At 41.6% G+C, this 25,082-nt stretch overlaps 3 protein-coding genes across 5 annotated transcripts; all 3 read left to right on the forward strand.

Moving 5' to 3' along the window:
- The first annotated feature begins 1,373 nt into the window (after positions 1-1,373).
- Positions 1,374-2,101, forward strand: LOC127782834 (SKP1-like protein 5). Its single transcript, XM_052310106.1, has one exon. It carries the CDS (start codon positions 1,474-1,476, stop codon positions 1,981-1,983), a length of 510 nt encoding a protein of 169 aa, XP_052166066.1. The 5' UTR covers positions 1,374-1,473; the 3' UTR covers positions 1,984-2,101.
- Positions 2,102-5,508: 3,407 nt separating this feature from the next.
- LOC127782261 (putative pentatricopeptide repeat-containing protein At3g25970) lies at positions 5,509-9,962 on the forward strand. 2 transcript variants are annotated; one of them, XM_052309387.1, is made up of 2 exons: positions 5,509-8,209; positions 8,300-9,962. In XM_052309387.1, the coding sequence occupies exon 1, from the start codon at positions 5,869-5,871 to the stop codon at positions 7,957-7,959; it is 2,091 nt and encodes a 696-aa protein (XP_052165347.1). In that variant the 5' UTR covers positions 5,509-5,868; the 3' UTR covers positions 7,960-8,209; positions 8,300-9,962. The 2 variants fall into 2 exon arrangements, with proteins under 2 accessions (XP_052165347.1, XP_052165346.1); XM_052309386.1 differs by having other exon boundaries at positions 5,509-8,461; positions 9,580-9,960.
- Positions 9,963-11,640: 1,678 nt separating this feature from the next.
- LOC127782262 (nudix hydrolase 15, mitochondrial-like) lies at positions 11,641-15,422 on the forward strand. 2 transcript variants are annotated; one of them, XR_008019156.1, is made up of 5 exons: positions 11,641-12,016; positions 13,144-13,286; positions 14,197-14,316; positions 14,677-15,007; positions 15,206-15,422. XR_008019156.1 is itself a non-coding variant. In XM_052309388.1 (4 exons), the coding sequence occupies exons 1-4, from the start codon at positions 11,641-11,643 to the stop codon at positions 14,899-14,901; spliced, it is 864 nt and encodes a 287-aa protein (XP_052165348.1). In that variant the 3' UTR covers positions 14,902-15,422. The 2 variants fall into 2 exon arrangements, 1 of the variants encoding a protein (XP_052165348.1); XM_052309388.1 differs by having other exon boundaries at positions 14,677-15,422.
- The last annotated feature ends 9,660 nt before the right edge of the window (positions 15,423-25,082 follow it).

A 25,082-nucleotide genomic window follows, 5' to 3' on the forward strand; every position in this document is an offset into this window, starting at 1 on the left:
TCTTCCAATGTTGTATCAATGGTTGTTTTTTTTTCTGTTACAGGTTGACAAGATAAATGGATCATGATCTGGGGCAATATGGTTACTGCAAGGTGGAAAACTATGTCATCTAAAGATCCCTTGTGAATATGATGATGACTGTAATGTGGAAGATGATGACAATGATAGTGGCAACTTCAGATGCATGTTTTTTTTTTCTATAGTTTAGATTACATTTGTGCATGATGTTCTGAACAAAATTTAATGCCATGACTTATGAGGATGATTTTCCATGTAATAAAAAAAATCTCTTTAATTACAATTAGTTTTATGAATGACTTGGTTTTTCTCATGTGTACATCATTTGAGTTTATGGGCCTCTAACGTACCCAGCAAGATAATTGTGCAAAGGCATGCTGGAATGAATAGTTGCCTATATTGCAATACTTATAAGTGTTGGTGCAACTTGATTATAGCCATTGCAAGGATTATATAGCATTGTTCATCACCGAAACTGCCAACGCATACAAGTATGGCTGAAAACTATTTACTTTGTTGCTAACTAGCAACGTTTATTCTTACATGTTACCAACGATTGTGTATGTGTTGTTATTGGTGCTAGCAACAGCAGCATAGGCAACGCATATTAAATGCGTTGATACAGACCCTAGCAATGCTTATTTTCACTTTTTGCAATATATATATGTATTGCTAAAGGGGGTTCCTCTTGTAGCGACCAAATAATCAGTAACGAGATACTACGTAGGATCGTTTTTTATATGTATTATAATATCAGTATATTACCGTAGGATTGGGATACTATCAGATGTTAGAAAATATATTTTTTTATATAAATATATAATATGGTGTATAAATTAAAGCATATAATATTGATTTTGATAATTTAATAGGTTTTTAATGTAAACTTGAGGATATTTTTTCATAATATTTTAAATCCACCTGATTTTAACTAATATTTATTAGGATTATAGTATTGAGATACTTCCGAAAAATGAACTAGAAACTATAAGCTAGATAGGAAATCTAGTTTTTCTATAGGTTCTTAAAATCTGGCTAAGCTCTTCAAACAGACCCTAGGATATCATGCTACTGATAACCTTGCCAAAAAGGCGAGCTAGCATGATTGCCTGGATGTGCCGATATCGTAGCTAGCTAACCATGCAGATGAAGGAAACGTATCCTAACTAGTACTCCTTGGTTTCCGAATCGGATTAACTGTAGATGATCCGTCTCTGACTCGATTTTAACAGATTAATTAAACAGCGCTATGCAGACAGCAAATCGATCGACTCCGTCTCGGATCAGAGTTGATGATTCATGCTATAAATACAGGACCCACCAAACAGTTCTCCAAGCCGTACCGAGGAGAAACAAGAAAACGACCTCTCTGTTCGGTAAATTAGCGCGGATTAAGATCGATCAAAAGGCTGCATCTACTAAGTTCGAGTAAAAGCAAGCCACCCGTTTCAATCCATGGCGGCGACAGCGGACAACGGCGAAAAGATGATCCTCCTGATCAGCTCGGACGGCGAGCGTTTTGAGCTGTCGGAGGCGGCGGCGAGTCAGTCAAAGACGTTATCCCACATGATCGAGGATGACTGCACCGACAATGGGGTTCCCCTCCCCAACGTCACCGCCGTCGTTCTCGCCAAGGTGGTCGAGTACTTCAAGAAACACGCCGCCGTCACCCCCAAGCCGGCCACAGAAGCCGTCGCCGCTGATAAAGCGAAGAGGGAGGAGGAGCTCAAGAGCTTCGACGCCGAGTTCGTCGACGTCGACAGGACGATGCTGTTCGAGTTGATTTTGGCCGCAAACTTCTTGAACGCGCAGGACCTGCTAGATCTGACCTGCCAGCACGCGGCGGACTTGATCAAAGACATGTCGGTGGAGGAGGTCAGGGAGGTGTTCAACATCACCAACGACTTCACGCCAGAGGAGGAGGCGGAGGTCCGTAAGGAGAACGCTTGGGCTTTTGACAACTAGGGCATCGAATTTAGATATAATTTAGGCATTTATCATTAACTATCGTCGTGTGTTAGTTACTAGTACTTATTTAGCACTGATATGATCTAGCTGTTTAGGTGGTTGATATATACTTGAGTAATTTACTGCATTGCCTCCTAATTTATTTACTTATTATTTAACTCTCGGTTTAGTCTAAGCTTATACTTGCTTGCTCTTCGGTGGTTTCGATTGAGCCATCAAATTAAAGGAAAAGTTCAGTGTAGCACAGGCAGGAAACAAAATCATGGTTCGGAATCTCAGGGTCGTCTTATACCGCAGCTTACACAACTTTCTTTGGTTTATACTTTATTATTCCACCTCCATCCACAGTAAAAGATGTGTCTTCTGTTAGAGTCGACTTTTATACACGAATCTAAAATTGTCGATGATACCCTACCTAGATATCACTATTATAATTCACCTTCTCATCTAATGCAAGTCATTGTGAGGTTACCCGTGCTCCGACTTTCTCATCTCTACGAGCTATTGTGAAGCTATCGGTGCTCTTGGGAAAGGAGGATAGGGATCTTTGATTATCGAGTGAATAGCTTGGGTTTTCAATTGTGCTCCTCGTGACGCTTTTCGATCCATTTTTTTTATAAAAAAATATTTGCAAAAAACCACCCAAAATATCGCCATGTATTTAAGATTCCTCCCTATAAAACAATTATTGCAAATACTCCTCGGCTCCTCTTAATTCACCTTGGACTGAGATTGGTCGCTCCTCCTCCTATTATTGTTGCTTGCCTATTCTCGTGGCCATAAAGCCGACACACGTTCATATGAATATATACTAATATACGATGAGCCGTGATTATCATTCATGTCGACCAGGCCCTATGACATGATTGTGGCATCCCTCCTCAGGCACACGCCTAGCATTTCGTTGGGCGATAGTAATCATGAGTCTTCGCTCTTGGACATCAAGGTTGCTACAAGGTGAACAATTATGTTCTTCGGTAGATTCAAGATGAGAAAGATGAGCTTAGTGCGACATATATGCCGCTGAGAAAAAAAAAGTGGTTGGGACCATGTCCATCAAAAAGTCATATAACACATCCGGAAAGAGGTGAAAAAAGGCGGACAATTAGTAATTGAGAAAGAATATCAAATTGATGTGAACTACGAGAGGGCTATTAAATCGTGTTGTAAGGAGAAGAAAGAAATTTGCGAATATACTTATTCTTTTAATAATTTAAGTTTATATATCGGCACGGAAAATTGCATAAATATACCCGTACCACAGGGTGAAAATGAGGGACCGAATGTTTGCCACAGCACAAAAACGCATGACCGACTGTATTGCAGGATGGCCACAGCGCAAAAACGCGTGACCGACTGTATTGCAGGATGGTCGTACAGCACCGCAACGGTCCCGAATCTCAAAAAATGCGGCACTGTGGTGGCTAGCGGTACTACATAGTACCGAGACAGTCCGGAGGCTCAAAAAACACAGTACCAACCTGTCCCGCTGCGCGGTACTGGCTCTGTGAACAGTAATAAACAGTGGTAAATAATGTCCAAACAGTGTATTAACAGCGCTAAACAGTATTATATATGCCCACCCAACGCATGCCATAGCCGGTGATTTGCGACCATCCCGCGAGATTGTCGGTCCCGCGTTTTTGCGCTACGGCAAACATTAGTCCCACGTTTTCATCCCAGGGGATTGGTAGATTTATGCAAATTCTTCTCGTTCGTGTATATAAATGTAAATTATTAAAAAAAGGTATATTCATGATTTTTTTTCGTAAGGAGAATCCAGGATATTATTTCGTATGAATTTTTACTCCCTCCCCCCTTCCCCTGCTTTTTTTTAACTCCACTACATTTAGGTTTGGGCAACTGCACTTGACGTGAGGGTATTTTCGACCATGGTCATGGTATAAACTGAATATTGTAGTGCGGACTGTGGTATGAGGCAATAATGGGATACTTTTATGGTATTTTCTGATTTGGACCCTACTTGTGCTCTAAACATAATTTTCCCCATTTAGAATTGAGAAAATATGTCCCCAAGTGTTTCACAATCCTATCTATACCTATGAATTTTGCCTCATTTCTTCCTTTTTTTTTTCATTTCAATTCCCTCTATATCTATACTGTTTAGTTGATTATGAGTTGGCTATTAGATTTTTCTGAAATGGCTAGCTATACTGTTTGTCGCTCGTACTTATACAACTTATAGATCTTATGTGCTACCTACTTAGAAACATAAATCTCAATGCTAAAAAATACTATATAATCAAATAGGACAACTAGTGAAATACAGGGAATTGAAGAGTATGACTATACCATTCAGTGACAATACAGTCATTTTAAAAAATAAGTTAACTGTTAATTCACGGCCATGTCAACTAGCGAAATGGATACAGAGGGAATCAAATACCTCCTCTACCTTTTTGACAGCCCATCTTTTTGTCTCAGTAGAGTCTTTCAGTGGCATGTTTCAGTCCTCTTCCCCATTACTTAGAAAAAGTGAGCCACCGGTTCAGGCACCAGAATAGATAGAGTTTTCCGAAGAAACCTGCTAGTGGAGGAAGGCCTCCTAGGGATAAGAGACATAGGGCTAAAGAGAGAGCCAAAAAAGGAGGATTTAGGTGTTTTTCTAGTGAGTCCTGGTAAAGCTCCCAGACGGAAATGATCCCCTTATTCCCGTGTCTTCCGGCTACTTTATCCCCAACTTTACTTTTCACATGCTCAGAACGGTCTGAAAAATTAGGGACTTTTTTCTTCTATTGGCTGATCTTATCATGAAAACTTTCTCCATTTATGTTTTATTTCCTCTAATTGGGTGGGGTATAAACGAATTTGCGCCCTTCATATACCCATATGGCTGGGTATTAATTTTCAGTGATATACTTCTTGTCTGTTTTGGTGAGAGGTTGAAACAATTTTTAACAGGCATCCCTTGGAAAAACCTTCGAGTCAGCAGTAGCTACAGATACAATTCTCAATCAAAAAGGGCAAGATGTAATATGTGTTTATGTAGCTATCGGTCAAAGAGCATCCTCCGTAGCTCAAGTAGTAACTACTTTCCATGAAGAGGGGCCAATTTTCCCTTTTTTTTGATTCCTTCGAATCTTTTTTTTCTCTTTCTAGTGGTATCAAACTGCCACCTAATATCTTATCCGCCTCTTCAGGAATGAAAACCTAGAGGCGTGCAGAGGAGGATGAGATATAGAGTATAGTTCTGAGCTTATAATGGGTTGAATAAGAACTCACAATTACATAAGTAATTTTCTCATTAAATTATGACACGTTATTTTCCTCGTTTCGCTTTTGCAACTCCCTTATTTATGAAGTTAATAATAATAAATAATTCACGTAATCATGCGCTAGTTGCTCGTTCCATTTTTCGTGCTCCATTGTTCAGCTTTAATGGGCCACCAATTTAACGGGGCTTTTAATTATTTGCCACTTTTAGATTTGGCAAATAACTATTTCCTACCCCTATCTCAATAACATGTGGGTCCATATGTGTCTATGACATGTGGGTATAATGACAAAAAGTTAATTGCCACATCTAAATGTGGCAAATGGTTAAATATCTCCAATTTAACAAGATAGCCAAGAGGTTAGCCCAACGCGGCCCAGCATGGTGTCGGCCATCTTCTTCTTCTTCTTCCCAGCCGCCATGGCTCCTCCTCCTCCTTCCTCCTCCGTTGCTCTTCGACGATTCAACCCAGCCGCCATGGAGAGTGGAGGGAGGTAGCTGACTAGCTGGGGCTGGGGATTTCCGGCGAACGGAGGTGAGGTTGGTGCCGCTCCGGCCGCTACTTCCGCGACCCAAAGAATCGGCACGTCCATAGATACCGGACCTCCGCGAATGCCCCGCGGCCATAGACGCCGCCGCCGCTGCGCATGCGCCACCACCAACTCTCCGTCGCCGCCGCGAGGTCCCACGCCTCCCTCCTCAAGTCCGGCGTCGCCGCCCCCACGCCCTGGAACCAGCTCCTCACCTCCTACTCCCGCTCCTCCCCCGACGGCCTCGCCGCCGCGCGCCGGGTGTTCGACGAGGTGCCCCGCCGCGACGAGGTCTCCTGGAACGCGCTCCTCGCCGCGCACGCCGCGTCCGGCGCGCACCCGGAAGCATGGCGCCTCCTCCGGGCCATGCACGCGCAGGGGCTCGCTTCCAACACGTTCGCCCTCGGCTCGGCCCTCCGCTCCGCCGCCGTAGCGCGGCGTCCTGCCATCGGCGCCCAACTGCAGTCGCTCGCTTTGAAATCCGGCCTTGCCAACAATGTGTTCGCGGCAAGTGCATTACTTGATGTGTATGCTAAATGTGGCCGCGTGAGGGATGCCCGACAGGTGTTTGATGGAATGCCAGAGCGGAACACTGTTTCTTGGAATGCACTCATTGCCGGGTATACTGAATCTGGGGACATGGCATCTGCACTGGAGCTGTTTCTTGAGATGGAAAGAGAAGGTTTGGCTCCAGATGAAGCAACATTTGCGTCGCTGCTCACAGCAGTTGAGGGCCCAAGCTGTTTCTTGATGCACCAGTTGCATGGGAAGATTGTGAAGTATGGATCTGCGTTAGGGCTGACAGTGTTGAATGCAGCAATCACTGCATATTCACAATGTGGGTCCCTGAAAGACTCTAGTAGGATCTTTGATGGAATTGGGGACATTAGGGATTTGATCTCATGGAATGCGATGCTTGGAGCTTACACTCACAATGGAATGGACGACGAGGCGATGAAATTCTTTGTTAGGATGATGCAAGAGAGTGGAGTTCATCCTGACATGTATAGTTTCACAAGTATCATAAGTTCATGTTCAGAGCATGGGCATGATGATCATCAAGGGAGAGTAATTCATGGGTTGGTGATCAAGAGTGCTCTGGAAGGAGTCACGCCTGTTTGTAATGCTCTGATTGCCATGTACACTAGGTACAATGAGAATTGCATGATGGAAGATGCATACAAGTGTTTTAACTCTTTGGTGCTTAAGGACACAGTGTCCTGGAATTCTATGCTGACTGGATATTCACAGCACGGTTTGAGTGCCGATGCCTTGAAGTTCTTCAGATGTATGTGTTCGGAAAATGTTAGAACCGATGAGTATGCATTTTCTGCGGCTCTGCGGTCCTCTTCTGAACTTGCTGTGCTTCAGTTAGGTAAACAAATACATGGTTTAGTCATCCATTCTGGTTTTGCTTCCAATGATTTTGTTTCCAGCTCGCTAATCTTCATGTACTCTAAGAGTGGCATTATTGACGATGCACGGAAATCTTTTGAGGAGGCAGATAAGAGTAGTTCAGTGCCCTGGAATGCTATGATATTTGGTTATGCACAACATGGACAAGCTGAAAACGTAGACATACTTTTCAATGAGATGCTGCAACGTAAGGCTCCTTTGGATCACATAACGTTTGTTGGCCTAATTACTTCCTGCAGTCATGCTGGTCTTGTAGATGAAGGGTCAGAGATTCTCAATACAATGGAAACTAAGTATGGAGTTCCTCTTCGAATGGAGCACTATGCATGTGGTGTTGATCTGTATGGGAGGGCTGGACAGCTTGATAAAGCAAAAAAGCTAATTGATTCTATGCCATTTGAACCAGATGCCATGGTATGGATGACCCTATTGGGTGCTTGCAGAATCCATGGGAATGTGGAACTAGCAAGCGATGTGGCCAGCCATCTATTTGTGGCAGAACCTAGACAGCACTCTACCTATGTTCTCCTGTCCAGCATGTATTCTGGTCTTGGGATGTGGAGTGATAGGGCAACAGTGCAGAGGGTAATGAAGAAACGAGGATTAAGCAAAGTCCCTGGGTGGAGCTGGATTGAGGTGAAGAATGAGGTGCATTCTTTCAATGCAGAGGATAAATCACACCCAAAGATGGATGAGATCTATGAGATGTTAAGGGTGTTGCTTCAAGTAGAGCAGATGCTTTCTAATTGTGAAGATGAAGATATTCTCATGATAACTTCCAGTGGCATATGAACTTGAATTTTGATAGCCCACTATTGTGTACGATATGTTCTCATCCAGATAGTGTTATTCCTTAAGTAAACATATATCACAAATATTATTTTTCTGACCATTTATTTGGTTAGAATTTTGTGTATTTCTTTGCACCTAGCATATTTAAATAGTACTATCAAGAGCTTTAATTTAGTTTCTGGGCAACTTACCAAGGAAATATTTTTGTTTTTTAGCTTGCCTATATCCTTGAGTCACCCAAGACCAAATGGTAAGGAAATATGTTGCTCTATCTTCTTTTCTGAGTTATGTTATATTCGTATTAAAATTCTTTCACACATTGCTTGCTTTTTGTCCCCAGCAAAGGGTAATGATGCTGCATGTGGATCCTTGACATGTCTATCAGATATTCCAAATGGTCTGCCACCTCAGATGTTTTTCAGGGCATTCAGGAATGATGCATTATTGTCGTATAGGACAACATGTGCCGGATTATTCTCTTATGGATGAAGAAATCTGGCAGGTACACGTACATGTTTATTCATCCTATATATGCAACTAGAGCTTACAAAGGTCGTCTTTTAGCACTTGATGCTTATTCACAAATGCTCATATCTGTTATTTTCAAGCAAGTAATGTGAAGCATATGCTTATCTTTTCTAGTAATTAAGAATAACAGCTATTCCTTACCTGTGCGCTGGGGGCTGTGGTGGATCTTCTTATACATTTTCTCTTGTAGCTCCTGCTGTTACTTCTATTGTTCACTAGGCCTGCTGCAGGGCACCTTTGGTCATCCTGTGATTGATTTTTTATGAATGCTTCTTGCAAAATTTCAAAATTAAAATTGAGACAAATATGACAGTATGGTGTTCTTTGTGTATCACTAGTCCACTACCTGCACTAGTTAACCAATTTGTGAACCCGTTATCTTCAGGCTGATCTTTTAATTGCTATTAAATGCGAGATGGCCTTATCCTGCTGGTATGTTGAACAGTAAACTATTGTTTCAACTGTATAATTGATGATGAAAAAAATTGTCATAGTCTGATTTTCTGAGATTCCCTGCTACATCACTCGTCAGCATTTCTGCAGAAAAGCCTGGTGCTTGGCTATTCTTTTAAGCATAGAAAACAATCCAACCAGTTGCAATTATATATGGATTTCAGATATCATACTCATGTGATGTAGCAGTACGGTGGAGAGAATTAGAAATAAAGATATTACATCATTAGAATATGGGGGAGCAAGTAGTGACAATGTGGTCAGGCAGATCCAGATAGATGTACGGGTTTGCAGCAGAACTGCTGAGAATGTGGAAACTAAACTATAGGATGTGGATACATATATGTTGCGTGTCTTTTGGTGTGTTTTGTGATAGAGTAAATAATGGAAATATTGGCCAAGTTAAGCACTCGCAATGAAAATATGGACCAATGTCAGTCCAAGAAGATAAACGCAAAGCGACCTTTTCTTTATCATTTTTTTATTTCATTATGTAATATATTTTGTTTTGATTAGCGTCAGTCTTTAGAAACTCCGATGCTCATTCTGTTCTAAAAAAATTCAATGCAATATGTAGCAAAAGTCGAATTATATGGAATCAGGATTCTGAAAATACATACCGTTAAATTGTACTTGCAGGAAAAAAATACATGCTCTGGAGACTGGACAGACCTTGTATAGTCAGAATTTGGAAGTTTAATATCAATTTTAGTTTGGGTTAATTTGATTGGATACAGTGGTGCTCACTCAGTAGTAAGTACGTTGTCGCATGAGTGTCAGGTGCCTCCTACCAGGTTGAACAGCAGAGAAATGCTACAATGTTTTTGTTTATTTTTTTTATGTAAATTACTGTCAGGCATTTGCCCAACAGTGTGATTTTATAAAAATAAATAAATATTTACAGATTACAAAGGGAACAAAACACACTGAAAAAATTACAAAAGTTTGTAACCAATCAAAAACTAATTGCTTATTTACTGCTCCCACTTCGATCTTGGGACAAGCACAGATGCGTTTCAGAAGGGCACTTGCGAAAAAGCCGCTGGAAGAAATAATCCATACTGAATTATTGATGTTTCAAAGAACCTGATACATGTCAATGAGATTCCCTTTTTCAAGTCCAAAAGGTTGAGCATCTTGGTGACAGGAGAGTATTTTTCGTAAATAACGGAAGCAAGATAGAAATGGAAATACATGCAAGACCACGTAGAGATGTGTATGGCGAGGCGACTTGATTAATCAAATTTAATATATGCATCGTGAACTAAGCCTATAGCTTCTTTCGGAATAAAAACTACTCCAATCAATCTTCTCTTTTTCAGATTCTTGGAAGGCTAGAATTCATAAAACGAACCAGAACCTAAAAGCTGGTTTTTCTCCTCCAAACATGCCCAAAGATAATGTGTGTTTGTATGTTTCTATACATTATATAAAGTTACAACTCATTATGTATCTAAATCTCAACATACAAGCATATTAGTTATTACTACATCGTTATTACTACATCGTAAAGATTAACATACAAGCATATCATATCAACCCACCGAACACCTAAAACCAAATATGCATGCATAGCAATAACATCTACAATTCATTACATTCTAAACCTCTAGCATACAAGTATGCCAAATTATCACTTCTTACATTATTTTCACAATATTTACTCCAAATCAAATCTATTGATAAGTATGCCACGTCAATCCACTAAGCACCTAAAACTCAACATGCATGTCTAATAATAACATCTACAATTCATTACTCTCCTGTCTACAAAAGTTACACATATTATTTTTATCACTAAGACCAAGAAGAAATTAAATCATCTTGGATGTTACAAAATCAATGAGTGAATACAACCATGCAACCAATGAGTATTTAAATAACTTCTTAGGTTCTAATCAAACATTTAATTTATCTTTTCATTTAAGTCTTGAATGTATACAAACTAAAAATAGAAACAATTTATTTGGAAAAACTTAAATGTGAAATATGTGTAACTTTTGTGGATGGAGGGAGAGTACATTCTAAACCTCAAGATCCAAGCATGCTAAATTATCATTTCTCATGTTATTTTCACAATATTTACCCAAATCAAATCCATCGATAAGTTTTACGACATTCAACATATATACATATATCTCACAGCAAAGTGGGGGCTTCATCTAGTTTACAGAGATGAATGTGCACCTGTGTATACAAATATATATATATATATATATATACTTGTATTTTTTTAAAATAAAAACAGATTCTTATAAATATTTTAAGAACATAACATGATATGGTACATTAGGACCAAATCTTGATTTACTTCTAATCATTTAGATCACATTGTTGAGAAATTTATATTTGTAACTGTTTTTCTATTATGTATTTCCTTCATCCAAAATATCAATAGCTAGGACCGAACAAGATATGAAAAAGATCTATCCATATCCATATTTACAGTAATAGTAAATTTTCTATCCAATTCTGAGTTATTACTCCCTTTAACCCAAAATAATCATTATATATGTTTATACACCAAGACTAAAAATAATTTAAATCGTATCAATTAAGATACCATGTACGCATTCGATTAAAGCATCATACGAATTACACCCTAGCATGTACATATTCTTCTATAATGTGTTAATTGTATTTCGATAAAATCCGTGTTTATGCGATTATATGATGATCAATTTATGAAATTTAGGAAGGATGGAGTATATTTTAGGACGGGGACAGTACACCAGCGTAGCATTGCTGTATTATAAATGGAGACCGTCTACACTGTACACGACCGCGCAGACCCAAGTACCAAAGCTTTCCATGTCCACCGATCTCACCATCCCACCTTCCATGGAGGCACCCGGCGCCGACATCCAGGCGCTCATCCAGCGCCTCAGGCTCCACCGCCCGCGCCCCTCCCCGTACGCCGCCGCCGCGGCCCCCTCGCCCGACGCGGCCGCGCCGCCGGCCGAGCTGCTGTTCCGCCCTCGGAGGGCCGCCGTGCTGATCTGCCTCTTCCGCGGCGCCGCCGGCGAGCTCCGTGTCCTCCTCACCAAGCGCTCCTCCAAACTCTCCTCCCACTCCGGTGAGCTGTCCTCGGTATCATCGATCCCAATCTTTTTTCTGCTTCTCCTCGATATGATCGATCGATCGGATACTTTGGGCAAGGTGAGAAGCCTTTGAGGGGAATGGGTCAAATTACTGGTTATAGTCTTATAGAGTATCGCCATTTCCAGTGCTTCTTCTTTTTACGATTCGTAGGTGAATTGCTGTTTCGGGCGTATACCGCTGCGAATTTCTTTTTTTTTTTTTGGAAGAAGTTGCAAAGCAATAAACTATAATCGAGTACTACAGTTCTAAATTGTAATCTCTTACAGAAATCTTAGGCTGTCAGATTAATCCAAGGACGATTTTACCGTGGTCTCAGCTATTCCATTAATGTGGAGGGTGGCGTTTATGATGAAACCTTTTTTTTTTCCTCGGCAGAGTCTTCGACCCTATTTATTTGGCGTAAATATATAGCAAGCATCCAATGAGCATCGATCATATTTAAAAAATGGTATCAATTTTGCATTGACATTAGTGACATAAACCATGGCATAATAATAGGATGGTGGCCTGACAGTTGTTTGTAATGATATACGCGAAATGGACCACATTTGTTTTCTGATGCTGGTTTCACATATTTTAGTTATCCTGAGCACATGAGGAGCGTACTTGCGGTGTTTTGTTGAGTTAACAGTTTGGACAAATGGTTGGAATTGATTGCATGGTTGGATGCTGATAATGACATTGAATCTTTGGTGCTTGCTTGGACAAGTAGGGTGCACCAGATGCTAACAATATGCTTCAAAAACTATCATGCAATGCTTGTACTATGCAATATTCTAAGGTGCATATGGGTTGGTCTCCTTATCAGTGTTGCACTGTTGCTGCTGGCCTAACTGGGTGCCCTTTTTTCCCTGGTCCACGGAAAGGCTTTGAGCTCCGCAATTGATTTAGATAGGGTAAATAAAATAATATGAGTTGGTTCCTTAATTCCAAACCCATACAACCTTCTTTTCTGCTCTGCTCGTTTTGGCTGCCACAGATTCAAGCTAAAAAATGGTCCTTTAGCTGATCCATCTTTTTGGCTGCCTCAGAGAGCTTGCTTAGCTCAAATTGGCTTCTGAAACCTGCTTGATATTTATTTCTTCCATCTGGGGTTTGCAGGGGAGGTTTCTTTGCCAGGAGGAAAGGCTGAGGAGGGTGATGCTGATGATGCAGCAACAGCATTAAGGGAGGCAAAGGAGGAGATTGGACTTGATCCAGCTTCTGTTACTGTTGTTGCCTCTCTTGAGCACTTCTTGTCAAAGGTAGAATACCATTTGGCTCTCCCTTACACCACATGAAACAGCAAGGAAGATGGAACTATACACCATTTTCCTTAATAATATTTTAGAACCAAACACGGGCAACTAAACCAACTTGACTCAGGATCTGCTTATAGATGTTTTGATGCATAAGCTGCTAACTGTTCTTTCCAAAATCCTTTCTTGTTTGGTAGCAATCATGTTTGCATGCCACAGAAAACCATATTGTACTTTAGTGCTTTGAATTGATATCATGCATCGCAAATGAAACTTCATTCTCAAAGACCGAATATTAAAATTGTAAGTTGAAACGAACCAAATTTTGTTACCAATGTTACTGTGGGACTATAGATCTTTGCATGGTGCACATTATTTTTTCATTGAAGGAACTGTGAACATGGTCACTTTTGCTGTCTTGGTTGTCTTGTTTAGGTTTTGATTACATCTGAAGGCTAGTCTTACTAGTATGATCCGTCTGTTGATGGATCATTTCACATGTCATTTAGCTAATTTGTCCTTTGAAGTTTGAATTGTGCTCGCCACATGTTTTATTAAGACTAACTTGGTACTTGTGCCTTGTCATGTCGTGAGGTCAAGTGAAACTCATATAGAAAATTATCCAAAATTTTCAATTCATTTTACACATATAAAGGTAGTCTCTTCAAATTGAATTAGCTGGGAGAGGCTAATTCTATGTTTTTTCATGTAAATTACTGACTTTGTTGCACTGTTGCAATTCTAAAATGTAGTTCCTTTGCTTCGCTTCAATACTTAATATCCAACTCCACTACAATTCTTATGCTGTTGTGCCCCACTGTTTTAATTACTTTTAGTTTGTTTCTACTAGCAATCAGTAATAAGATTACTCTTACAATGTCATCATCAGGATTAATATTCTCCATATTTTTGGCAGCATCTTCTGGTAGTTGTCCCTGTTGTTGGCATACTCTCTGATATACAAGCATTTAAACCTGTTCTTAATGTTGATGAGGTGGATAGCATTTTCGATGTACCCTTGGAGATGTTTCTCAAGGTTGGTATTATCACTGTCTTTTCCACCATGCTAATTAAAAGACCACACACATTTCCAGGCTTTTATGTGAACCTGGGTTGCATGTTTGTGATATTTCCAACTTATAACAAAAAAACAAAGGAGACCAGTTTATTGTGTAAAAGATACCAACCACATAGTTTTCCATACTGTAGTTTTCTGTACAGTGGTAATATAGGTTAGAGTTTAGACTTAACCAGAATAGCATACTATTATAGTTTTTTTTTTTCAACATATGGAACAAACTAGGGGATAAAGAAACCACTTATTTTACTGAAATCATGGAATATCTCAGTGACTTGGTGTCATTTCTATCTTCAACCTGCTGATCAAATACTGCAGGATGAGAAAAGGACATCTGAGGAGCGTGAATGGATGGGACAAGAATTCACAATTCATTACTTCAATTACGAGAAAGGGAGTGAGAAGTACGTAATATGGGGTCTGACTGCTGGCATCCTGATACATGCTGCTTCAGTTGTATTCCAGCGGCCACCAGACTTTCCTGCACGAACAGTGCAATTCAACTTGCCGAAGTACTCAAAGGAGTGTTCTTCAATGCCATGAGCAGCACCTGTGAAACACTAATGTTTACAATACAATTTCAGTTGTAGACCATTGGGGTGTACAGCAGAGCAGATTTCATCTCAAAAGATTGGTACTGAATCAAAAGGTTGTTTTATAGTTTATATTCTTTGCACATTTTTTGTACATAATACTATGAGAACATTAACATTTATGAAAATGTTAATGCTATTCGAGTACATCCCAAATCCCTGATTAGATGGGAGTAACCCATTATAAATATGGGTACCCATTAGTCCGCTAGTTTTACTAAAAACACACTTTTTCTTTATTTCTTTATTTGTAGGTGAAATAGAGTTGGGCAATGGGCACCTATGGATTAAACTACTGTCATCCCTACCCCCAGTTGTCCCAATAAGTATTGATGTAAACAAAGACTTGTACTAAAACAGTTTGTAATATGTCAAAATCAGGTTGAGTCCATTATTTAGTTAGTGCTGGAAGCTTGTAAATTCACTTTGTACTTCTTACCCAGTTGATTCTTCATTAATCTGCTTCCTCAATCTGGATGGTGGCTGCTAGCAGAACTCTGGTCCTAGTAACATGGACCACTCTACATTGCATCTAGTAATCATTCATAAGTTTCCTTTTTCTCTGAGCTTATAAGTTTTCTAGTTGCTTTCAGTTCATCCTTTGAAACAATGGATTGGACTCTTGCTGTTTGTGGATCCTTGTCTGGGATAGTAACCACAAATTATCATGGTTACCTACGATGATTGACACCAGCTATTGGGAGAGCTAGATAACCATGTTCATTTCCAATAAGAACAGTAGGGCAATCTACGGTCATGCATCTGCTGACTTTCTCAATACAGGTCAGTATTTCATAAACTTGATTGTATATTTACATTCCATAAGTATTATGGTTTTGCTTCTGTTCATCGGTCTTGAGGTCATAATTTTACTTTCATATGTACATCACTCTCACTGTATGCAGCAAAGTCCTGTTATGCTGGCATCACCCCCAAAAGAGAATCCTTTTTCCAATTCCAGTCATAAGAGCAGGTGCAATAGCAGTATGAGCCATCTATAAGTGAGAGTGATGTACATAGATAAGAGAGGAGAGAGGAGAGAGAAAAGAAGTGAGTTACAAATTTATAGCCAACTGCAACATGGATTTCAAGAAGCTATGCGTGTATGAGAGATAGAACTAGATATTAATTGTTTAGTGTATATTTATAGATAACTATGGTATAAATTGGCTATAGATGATTTAGAACTATGAATTGACTGTACTATTAAACTTGCACTAATTTACATTGTTATGCTCAGAATGTACCTATTATTCGATGTATTGTTTTGCGGTGGTAAAAGGAAATATATACTAAGTTAACCATATTCATGCCACTGGTGTGTGGTGACTGATCCAGCGAGATCCGTAATTTATTTCTGTATGGCAGCCTCTTGTTCGAAGGGAACAACGATGGCCGATTCATTTGTTCTTATTTATGGAACTAGCAAGCTGTTATCACACAAACTAGAGCATCTACTCTCGCGTCACCTCCTCTCAGGCGACACGGGAGGCGCCCCGTTCGCCATCGCCCACCGCCCTCCCTCCTCCACCTCGTCGCCGCCCGAGCGGCTGTCGGCAAAGCCGTGCGGCCACAAGGACAGCGGTGGCGGGGCTTCGCTCCGTCTCACCGCACAAGGGCAGGGGGGATTGCCCGGCGTTGGGAGGCGGAAACCGCCCAAATCCGCGCCAACCGGCCAGACTTGGCGGGGAAGGGCGTTCAGGCGGCTGCGTTTGGCGGGGGTGGCGGCGGAGTTTGGAGGCACTGGCTGCAGAGGACAAGGCCGCCAGATTCGCGCTGGATCTGGCGAGGAGGCATCCAGCAGTGCCTAGTGCCGGCGGGAAGTGTGCTAGCACTTGCTGTGGGATGGCGACGGCGGCGCCGACGCCACGGCGGCCGGATCTGGCGGTGGTGGAGTGGGATGACGACTGGCGGCGGTGGTAGCATCTTGTGGATGCGGTGGTTGCGGGCGCCGGTGACGGAGGGTGCGGCTGGCGGCGGCGGGCGCAACAGCGCGGAGGCGTTGGAGACAGAGGCGGAGGCCGCGATGGCGGCGGAGGGGCAGGAGGTGCGTGGGTGACGGCGAGGGCCGGGGGGGCTATGGCTGGCCGATGCCGGCATGTTGCGGCTGACAGCCGTGCAGCCGGTAGCCATGCAGCGTGGCCAGCGATGTCGAGGACTGCTGGCACATGATGGCTATGCAGCAGGAGGCGAAGCCGATGGAGACGGAGCCCGGCGAGGTAGCTGCACGCGAAGACCGGCCGGCGGGGGGCGCCGGTGCGATGTGCCCACACGCCGGCGGAAGTTTAGTTGGCAGTGGAGCAGTGGTGCATGTATGGTAGATTGGCAGGTGGTGGATGGCGGGTGAAAACCCAGCTCGGCCTTGGCCGGACCAACAACGATGACGCTCGAGTGTCATTTTCCCTCCTGAGGGCGTTATCGTGCCGTCTCACACCTTAAGGGCGGTTGCCGGGAGAAAGCCCAGTCTTGGCTCTCTTGAGTCCTTGACGGACGGCGGCGGCGGTGTTCCGCGAAATGGCTAACGGGCGATCGATCGCCCCTAGCGCGCCCCCCTCTCCTCCACGTGGTTTTCTTTTTTGGCACCGCATTACTTTCCTATTTTAGTAAATTTATGCACCTAAAGTTTATACACCTCAAGTTTACACATCTAAAAGTTTACATACCCGATTCAAATTTGAATTTAAATTATATCCGATTCATATTTGAATTTGAATTCAAATATTTTTTATATATAGTATTTCTATACATCTAAAGTATATATACCTAAAGTTTAATAACCCAAATTTTATAAGTTAAAAGTTTACATACCCGATTCAAATTTGAATTTAAATTATATTTGATTCAAATTTGAATTTGAATTCAAATATATTTTATATATAGTATTTCTATGCATCTAAAGTTTATACATCTAAAGTTTATAGACCCAAAGTTTATAAATCAAAAGTTTACATACCCGATACAAATTTGAATTTGAATTCAAATATTAGTTTATAGACCCAAAGTTTATAAGTCAAAAGTTTACATGCCCGTTTCAAATTTGAATTTGAATTCAAATTTTTTATATATAGTATTTCTGTGCATAAATTTTCCAACTTTGTTTTTTTTTAAAAAAATATTATGGTGTACTGTAGTAGGAAGAGAAGAAGGGGAGGAGGAAAAGGGGAGAGGAAGAGCGTACAAGGGGAGGGACGGGTGATCGCTAGGAGGAGAGTGAGGTGATCACCCGCCCACTAGCAATACCCGGTGTTCCGTTGCTCCGCTCCACACAATTACTACGATATTTTTTAGTTTTACCCATAAAAATGATTTTTTTTAGTCTGACAATCAACATGGAGCAATTTTTCCCTGTTAATCCAGCCATTATTGTATCTGAAAAAGTTTTGCAAATGCAGTATTTAATTATTGTAATAGGTAAGGGCTCCTTTGTAACAAAGGAAAAGGTGATGAAATATAGGAGTGCAATCCTATAAAAAATAATCCGACTCTGTTGCAGATTGGCTTCCACAAAATTCTATGATTTTCTAGAGGAATGGCCCATTTCACGAGAACTTTGGTGGAAAACTAACAAGTTCCTACGGAATACCTATTTCATGAGAATTTCGGTGAGAAACTAACATGGGATCGGTTAGCCTAGGGTTAAAAACGATGGGTTCTCGTAAAACCGCTGATCATTATTTGTGGTAACGAGCGTTTTAGTTGGTTTTCGTACAATATTGACTGAAAATCGTTGGTTTTTGCTAGTTTTCATTGATTTTTGATAAATCGGTGAGGAGTGGTTTTTATTTTGAAAACGAGAAGAACTCTAGCCTCGTGTTTTCTCTTCCTTGGTCCAAAAGTAACTATGATTTTGTTTTAGTGCCACCAACAACATTTGTTACAAATTCACGTGATCAATTGGATTGAACAATTTGTTCGTATGTTTTTTCTGCTCTTATGATTCCAAAAATATACTTCCGTCGTTCTAAAATATTTTGGGATGGAAGGAGTACATTTCGGAGCTTAAAAACCCTTTTGTTTTATATAATATTTTCTTCGTTTCATATCATAAGTAATAGTCAATTTTTTATGCTTAATCAAGTTTATAAAAATAATTAGCAACTTAACTCCAAATTAGTTTCGTTAAATATAGCATCGAATATATTTTAATAATATGTTTACTTTGTGTTGTAAATACTACTATGTTTTTTATTTAAACTTATCAAACTTAAACAAGTGTGACTTAAAAAAACAAAGCTGTTTATAATATAAAATAGAGGAAGTAATAAATAAAAATAAATACAGAACTACAAATGCGTTCTTGGCGGGGGGGGGGGGGGGGGGGGGGGGCGGGTCAACGGTCAACTTTGACCTAAAGCTCAACATCCAAACATAGTATTTATTAGTACTCCTAAAACCTACATGCAAGCATGTCACATCAACCTGTTAAGTACAAAACCTCAAGATACAAGCATATAATAATTATATCTATAATTTATTTCATTCCAAAAACTAAACATACACATACTAAATCATTATTCTTAAATCATTTTCATAATATTTCAATCCGAATGATTTCATCATTTCTCCGTTATCTAACATATATCCCGCAGCAAAGTGCGGAGCATCATCTAGTTACTGTAATAAGGGCTCCTTTGTAACAAAGGAAAATGTGATGAAATGAAAGATTGCAATCCTATGAAAAATAATCCGACTCTGCTCTAGATTGGCTTCCACAAAATTCTATGATATTCCAGGGGAATGGCCCATTTCTACAAGAATTTTGGTGGAAAACTAACAAATTCCTACTATGGAAATACCTATTTCATAGAATTTTGGTGAGAACTAACATGGAACCGGTTGACCTAGGGTTCCAAAAACGATCGGTTCTCGTAAAACCACTGATCATTAGTTTGTGGTAACAAGCATTTTAGTTGGTTTTCGTACAACATTGACTAAAAATCGTTGGTTTTTACTGGTTTTTGTAGATTTTTTTATAAATCGGTGAGGAGCGGTTTTTATTTTGGAAACGAGAAGGAGAGAGGAGAGAGAAAAGAAGTGAGTTACAAATTTATAGCCAACTGCAACATGGATTTCAAGAAGCTATGCGTGTATGAGAGATAGAACTAGATATTAATTGTTTAGTGTATATTTATAGATAACTATGGTATAAATTGGCTATAGATGATTTAGAACTATGAATTGACTGTACTATTAAACTTGCACTAATTTACATTGTTATGCTCAGAATGTACCTATTATTCGATGTATTGTTTTGCGGTGGTAAAAGGAAATATATACTAAGTTAACCATATTCATGCCACTGGTGTGTGGTGACTGATCCAGCGAGATCCGTAATTTATTTCTGTATGGCAGCCTCTTGTTCGAAGGGAACAACGATGGCCGATTCATTTGTTCTTATTTATGGAACTAGCAAGCTGTTATCACACAAACTAGAGCATCTACTCTCGCGTCACCTCCTCTCAGGCGACACGGGAGGCGCCCCGTTCGCCATCGCCCACCGCCCTCCCTCCTCCACCTCGTCGCCGCCCGAGCGGCTGTCGGCAAAGCCGTGCGGCCACAAGGACAGCGGTGGCGGGGCTTCGCTCCGTCTCACCGCACAAGGGCAGGGGGGATTGCCCGGCGTTGGGAGGCGGAAACCGCCCAAATCCGCGCCAACCGGCCAGACTTGGCGGGGAAGGGCGTTCAGGCGGCTGCGTTTGGCGGGGGTGGCGGCGGAGTTTGGAGGCACTGGCTGCAGAGGACAAGGCCGCCAGATTCGCGCTGGATCTGGCGAGGAGGCATCCAGCAGTGCCTAGTGCCGGCGGGAAGTGTGCTAGCACTTGCTGTGGGATGGCGACGGCGGCGCCGACGCCACGGCGGCCGGATCTGGCGGTGGTGGAGTGGGATGACGACTGGCGGCGGTGGTAGCATCTTGTGGATGCGGTGGTTGCGGGCGCCGGTGACGGAGGGTGCGGCTGGCGGCGGCGGGCGCAACAGCGCGGAGGCGTTGGAGACAGAGGCGGAGGCCGCGATGGCGGCGGAGGGGCAGGAGGTGCGTGGGTGACGGCGAGGGCCGGGGGGGCTATGGCTGGCCGATGCCGGCATGTTGCGGCTGACAGCCGTGCAGCCGGTAGCCATGCAGCGTGGCCAGCGATGTCGAGGACTGCTGGCACATGATGGCTATGCAGCAGGAGGCGAAGCCGATGGAGACGGAGCCCGGCGAGGTAGCTGCACGCGAAGACCGGCCGGCGGGGGGCGCCGGTGCGATGTGCCCACACGCCGGCGGAAGTTTAGTTGGCAGTGGAGCAGTGGTGCATGTATGGTAGATTGGCAGGTGGTGGATGGCGGGTGAAAACCCAGCTCGGCCTTGGCCGGACCAACAACGATGACGCTCGAGTGTCATTTTCCCTCCTGAGGGCGTTATCGTGCCGTCTCACACCTTAAGGGCGGTTGCCGGGAGAAAGCCCAGTCTTGGCTCTCTTGAGTCCTTGACGGACGGCGGCGGCGGTGTTCCGCGAAATGGCTAACGGGCGATCGATCGCCCCTAGCGCGCCCCCCTCTCCTCCACGTGGTTTCCTTTTTTGGCACCGCATTACTTTCCTATTTTAGTAAATTTATGCACCTAAAGTTTATACACCTCAAGTTTACACATCTAAAAGTTTACATACCCGATTCAAATTTGAATTTAAATTATATCCGATTCATATTTGAATTTGAATTCAAATATTTTTTATATATAGTATTTCTATACATCTAAAGTATATATACCTAAAGTTTAATAACCCAAATTTTATAAGTTAAAAGTTTACATACCCGATTCAAATTTGAATTTAAATTATATTTGATTCAAATTTGAATTTGAATTCAAATATATTTTATATATAGTATTTCTATGCATCTAAAGTTTATACATCTAAAGTTTATAGACCCAAAGTTTATAAATCAAAAGTTTACATACCCGATACAAATTTGAATTTGAATTCAAATATTAGTTTATAGACCCAAAGTTTATAAGTCAAAAGTTTACATGCCCGTTTCAAATTTGAATTTGAATTCAAATTTTTTATATATAGTATTTCTGTGCATAAATTTTCCAACTTTGTTTTTTTTTAAAAAAATATTATGGTGTACTGTAGTAGGAAGAGAAGAAGGGGAGGAGGAAAAGGGGAGAGGAAGAGCGTACAAGGGGAGGGACGGGTGATCGCTAGGAGGAGAGTGAGGTGATCACCCGCCCACTAGCAATACCCGGTGTTCCGTTGCTCCGCTCCACACAATTACTACGATATTTTTTAGTTTTACCCATAAAAATGATTTTTTTTAGTCTGACAATCAACATGGAGCAATTTTTCCCTGTTAATCCAGCCATTATTGTATCTGAAAAAGTTTTGCAAATGCAGTATTTAATTATTGTAATAGGTAAGGGCTCCTTTGTAACAAAGGAAAAGGTGATGAAATATAGGAGTGCAATCCTATAAAAAATAATCCGACTCTGTTGCAGATTGGCTTCCACAAAATTCTATGATTTTCTAGAGGAATGGCCCATTTCACGAGAACTTTGGTGGAAAACTAACAAGTTCCTACGGAATACCTATTTCATGAGAATTTCGGTGAGAAACTAACATGGGATCGGTTAGCCTAGGGTTAAAAACGATGGGTTCTCGTAAAACCGCTGATCATTATTTGTGGTAACGAGCGTTTTAGTTGGTTTTCGTACAATATTGACTGAAAATCGTTGGTTTTTGCTAGTTTTCATTGATTTTTGATAAATCGGTGAGGAGTGGTTTTTATTTTGAAAACGAGAAGAACTCTAGCCTCGTGTTTTCTCTTCCTTGGTCCAAAAGTAACTATGATTTTGTTTTAGTGCCACCAACAACATTTGTTACAAATTCACGTGATCAATTGGATTGAACAATTTGTTCGTATGTTTTTTCTGCTCTTATGATTCCAAAAATATACTTCCGTCGTTCTAAAATATTTTGGGATGGAAGGAGTACATTTCGGAGCTTAAAAACCCTTTTGTTTTATATAATATTTTCTTCGTTTCATATCATAAGTAATAGTCAATTTTTTATGCTTAATCAAGTTTATAAAAATAATTAGCAACTTAACTCCAAATTAGTTTCGTTAAATATAGCATCGAATATATTTTAATAATATGTTTACTTTGTGTTGTAAATACTACTATGTTTTTTATTTAAACTTATCAAACTTAAACAAGTGTGACTTAAAAAAACAAAGCTGTTTATAATATAAAATAGAGGAAGTAATAAATAAAAATAAATACAGAACTACAAATGCGTTCTTGGCGGGGGGGGGGGGGGGGGGGGGGGCGGGTCAACGGTCAACTTTGACCTAAAGCTCAACATCCAAACATAGTATTTATTAGTACTCCTAAAACCTACATGCAAGCATGTCACATCAACCTGTTAAGTACAAAACCTCAAGATACAAGCATATAATAATTATATCTATAATTTATTTCATTCCAAAAACTAAACATACACATACTAAATCATTATTCTTAAATCATTTTCATAATATTTCAATCCGAATGATTTCATCATTTCTCCGTTATCTAACATATATCCCGCAGCAAAGTGCGGAGCATCATCTAGTTACTGTAATAAGGGCTCCTTTGTAACAAAGGAAAATGTGATGAAATGAAAGATTGCAATCCTATGAAAAATAATCCGACTCTGCTCTAGATTGGCTTCCACAAAATTCTATGATATTCCAGGGGAATGGCCCATTTCTACAAGAATTTTGGTGGAAAACTAACAAATTCCTACTATGGAAATACCTATTTCATAGAATTTTGGTGAGAACTAACATGGAACCGGTTGACCTAGGGTTCCAAAAACGATCGGTTCTCGTAAAACCACTGATCATTAGTTTGTGGTAACAAGCATTTTAGTTGGTTTTCGTACAACATTGACTAAAAATCGTTGGTTTTTACTGGTTTTTGTAGATTTTTTTATAAATCGGTGAGGAGCGGTTTTTATTTTGGAAACGAGAAGGAGAGAGGAGAGAGAAAAGAAGTGAGTTACAAATTTATAGCCAACTGCAACATGGATTTCAAGAAGCTATGCGTGTATGAGAGATAGAACTAGATATTAATTGTTTAGTGTATATTTATAGATAACTATGGTATAAATTGGCTATAGATGATTTAGAACTATGAATTGACTGTACTATTAAACTTGCACTAATTTACATTGTTATGCTCAGAATGTACCTATTATTCGATGTATTGTTTTGCGGTGGTAAAAGGAAATATATACTAAGTTAACCATATTCATGCCACTGGTGTGTGGTGACTGATCCAGCGAGATCCGTAATTTATTTCTGTATGGCAGCCTCTTGTTCGAAGGGAACAACGATGGCCGATTCATTTGTTCTTATTTATGGAACTAGCAAGCTGTTATCACACAAACTAGAGCATCTACTCTCGCGTCACCTCCTCTCAGGCGACACGGGAGGCGCCCCGTTCGCCATCGCCCACCGCCCTCCCTCCTCCACCTCGTCGCCGCCCGAGCGGCTGTCGGCAAAGCCGTGCGGCCACAAGGACAGCGGTGGCGGGGCTTCGCTCCGTCTCACCGCACAAGGGCAGGGGGGATTGCCCGGCGTTGGGAGGCGGAAACCGCCCAAATCCGCGCCAACCGGCCAGACTTGGCGGGGAAGGGCGTTCAGGCGGCTGCGTTTGGCGGGGGTGGCGGCGGAGTTTGGAGGCACTGGCTGCAGAGGACAAGGCCGCCAGATTCGCGCTGGATCTGGCGAGGAGGCATCCAGCAGTGCCTAGTGCCGGCGGGAAGTGTGCTAGCACTTGCTGTGGGATGGCGACGGCGGCGCCGACGCCACGGCGGCCGGATCTGGCGGTGGTGGAGTGGGATGACGACTGGCGGCGGTGGTAGCATCTTGTGGATGCGGTGGTTGCGGGCGCCGGTGACGGAGGGTGCGGCTGGCGGCGGCGGGCGCAACAGCGCGGAGGCGTTGGAGACAGAGGCGGAGGCCGCGATGGCGGCGGAGGGGCAGGAGGTGCGTGGGTGACGGCGAGGGCCGGGGGGGCTATGGCTGGCCGATGCCGGCATGTTGCGGCTGACAGCCGTGCAGCCGGTAGCCATGCAGCGTGGCCAGCGATGTCGAGGACTGCTG

Source organism: Oryza glaberrima, chromosome 8 (genome assembly GCF_000147395.1).
Source record: "Oryza glaberrima chromosome 8, OglaRS2, whole genome shotgun sequence".
Classification (NCBI taxonomy): Eukaryota; Viridiplantae; Streptophyta; class Magnoliopsida; order Poales; family Poaceae; genus Oryza; species Oryza glaberrima.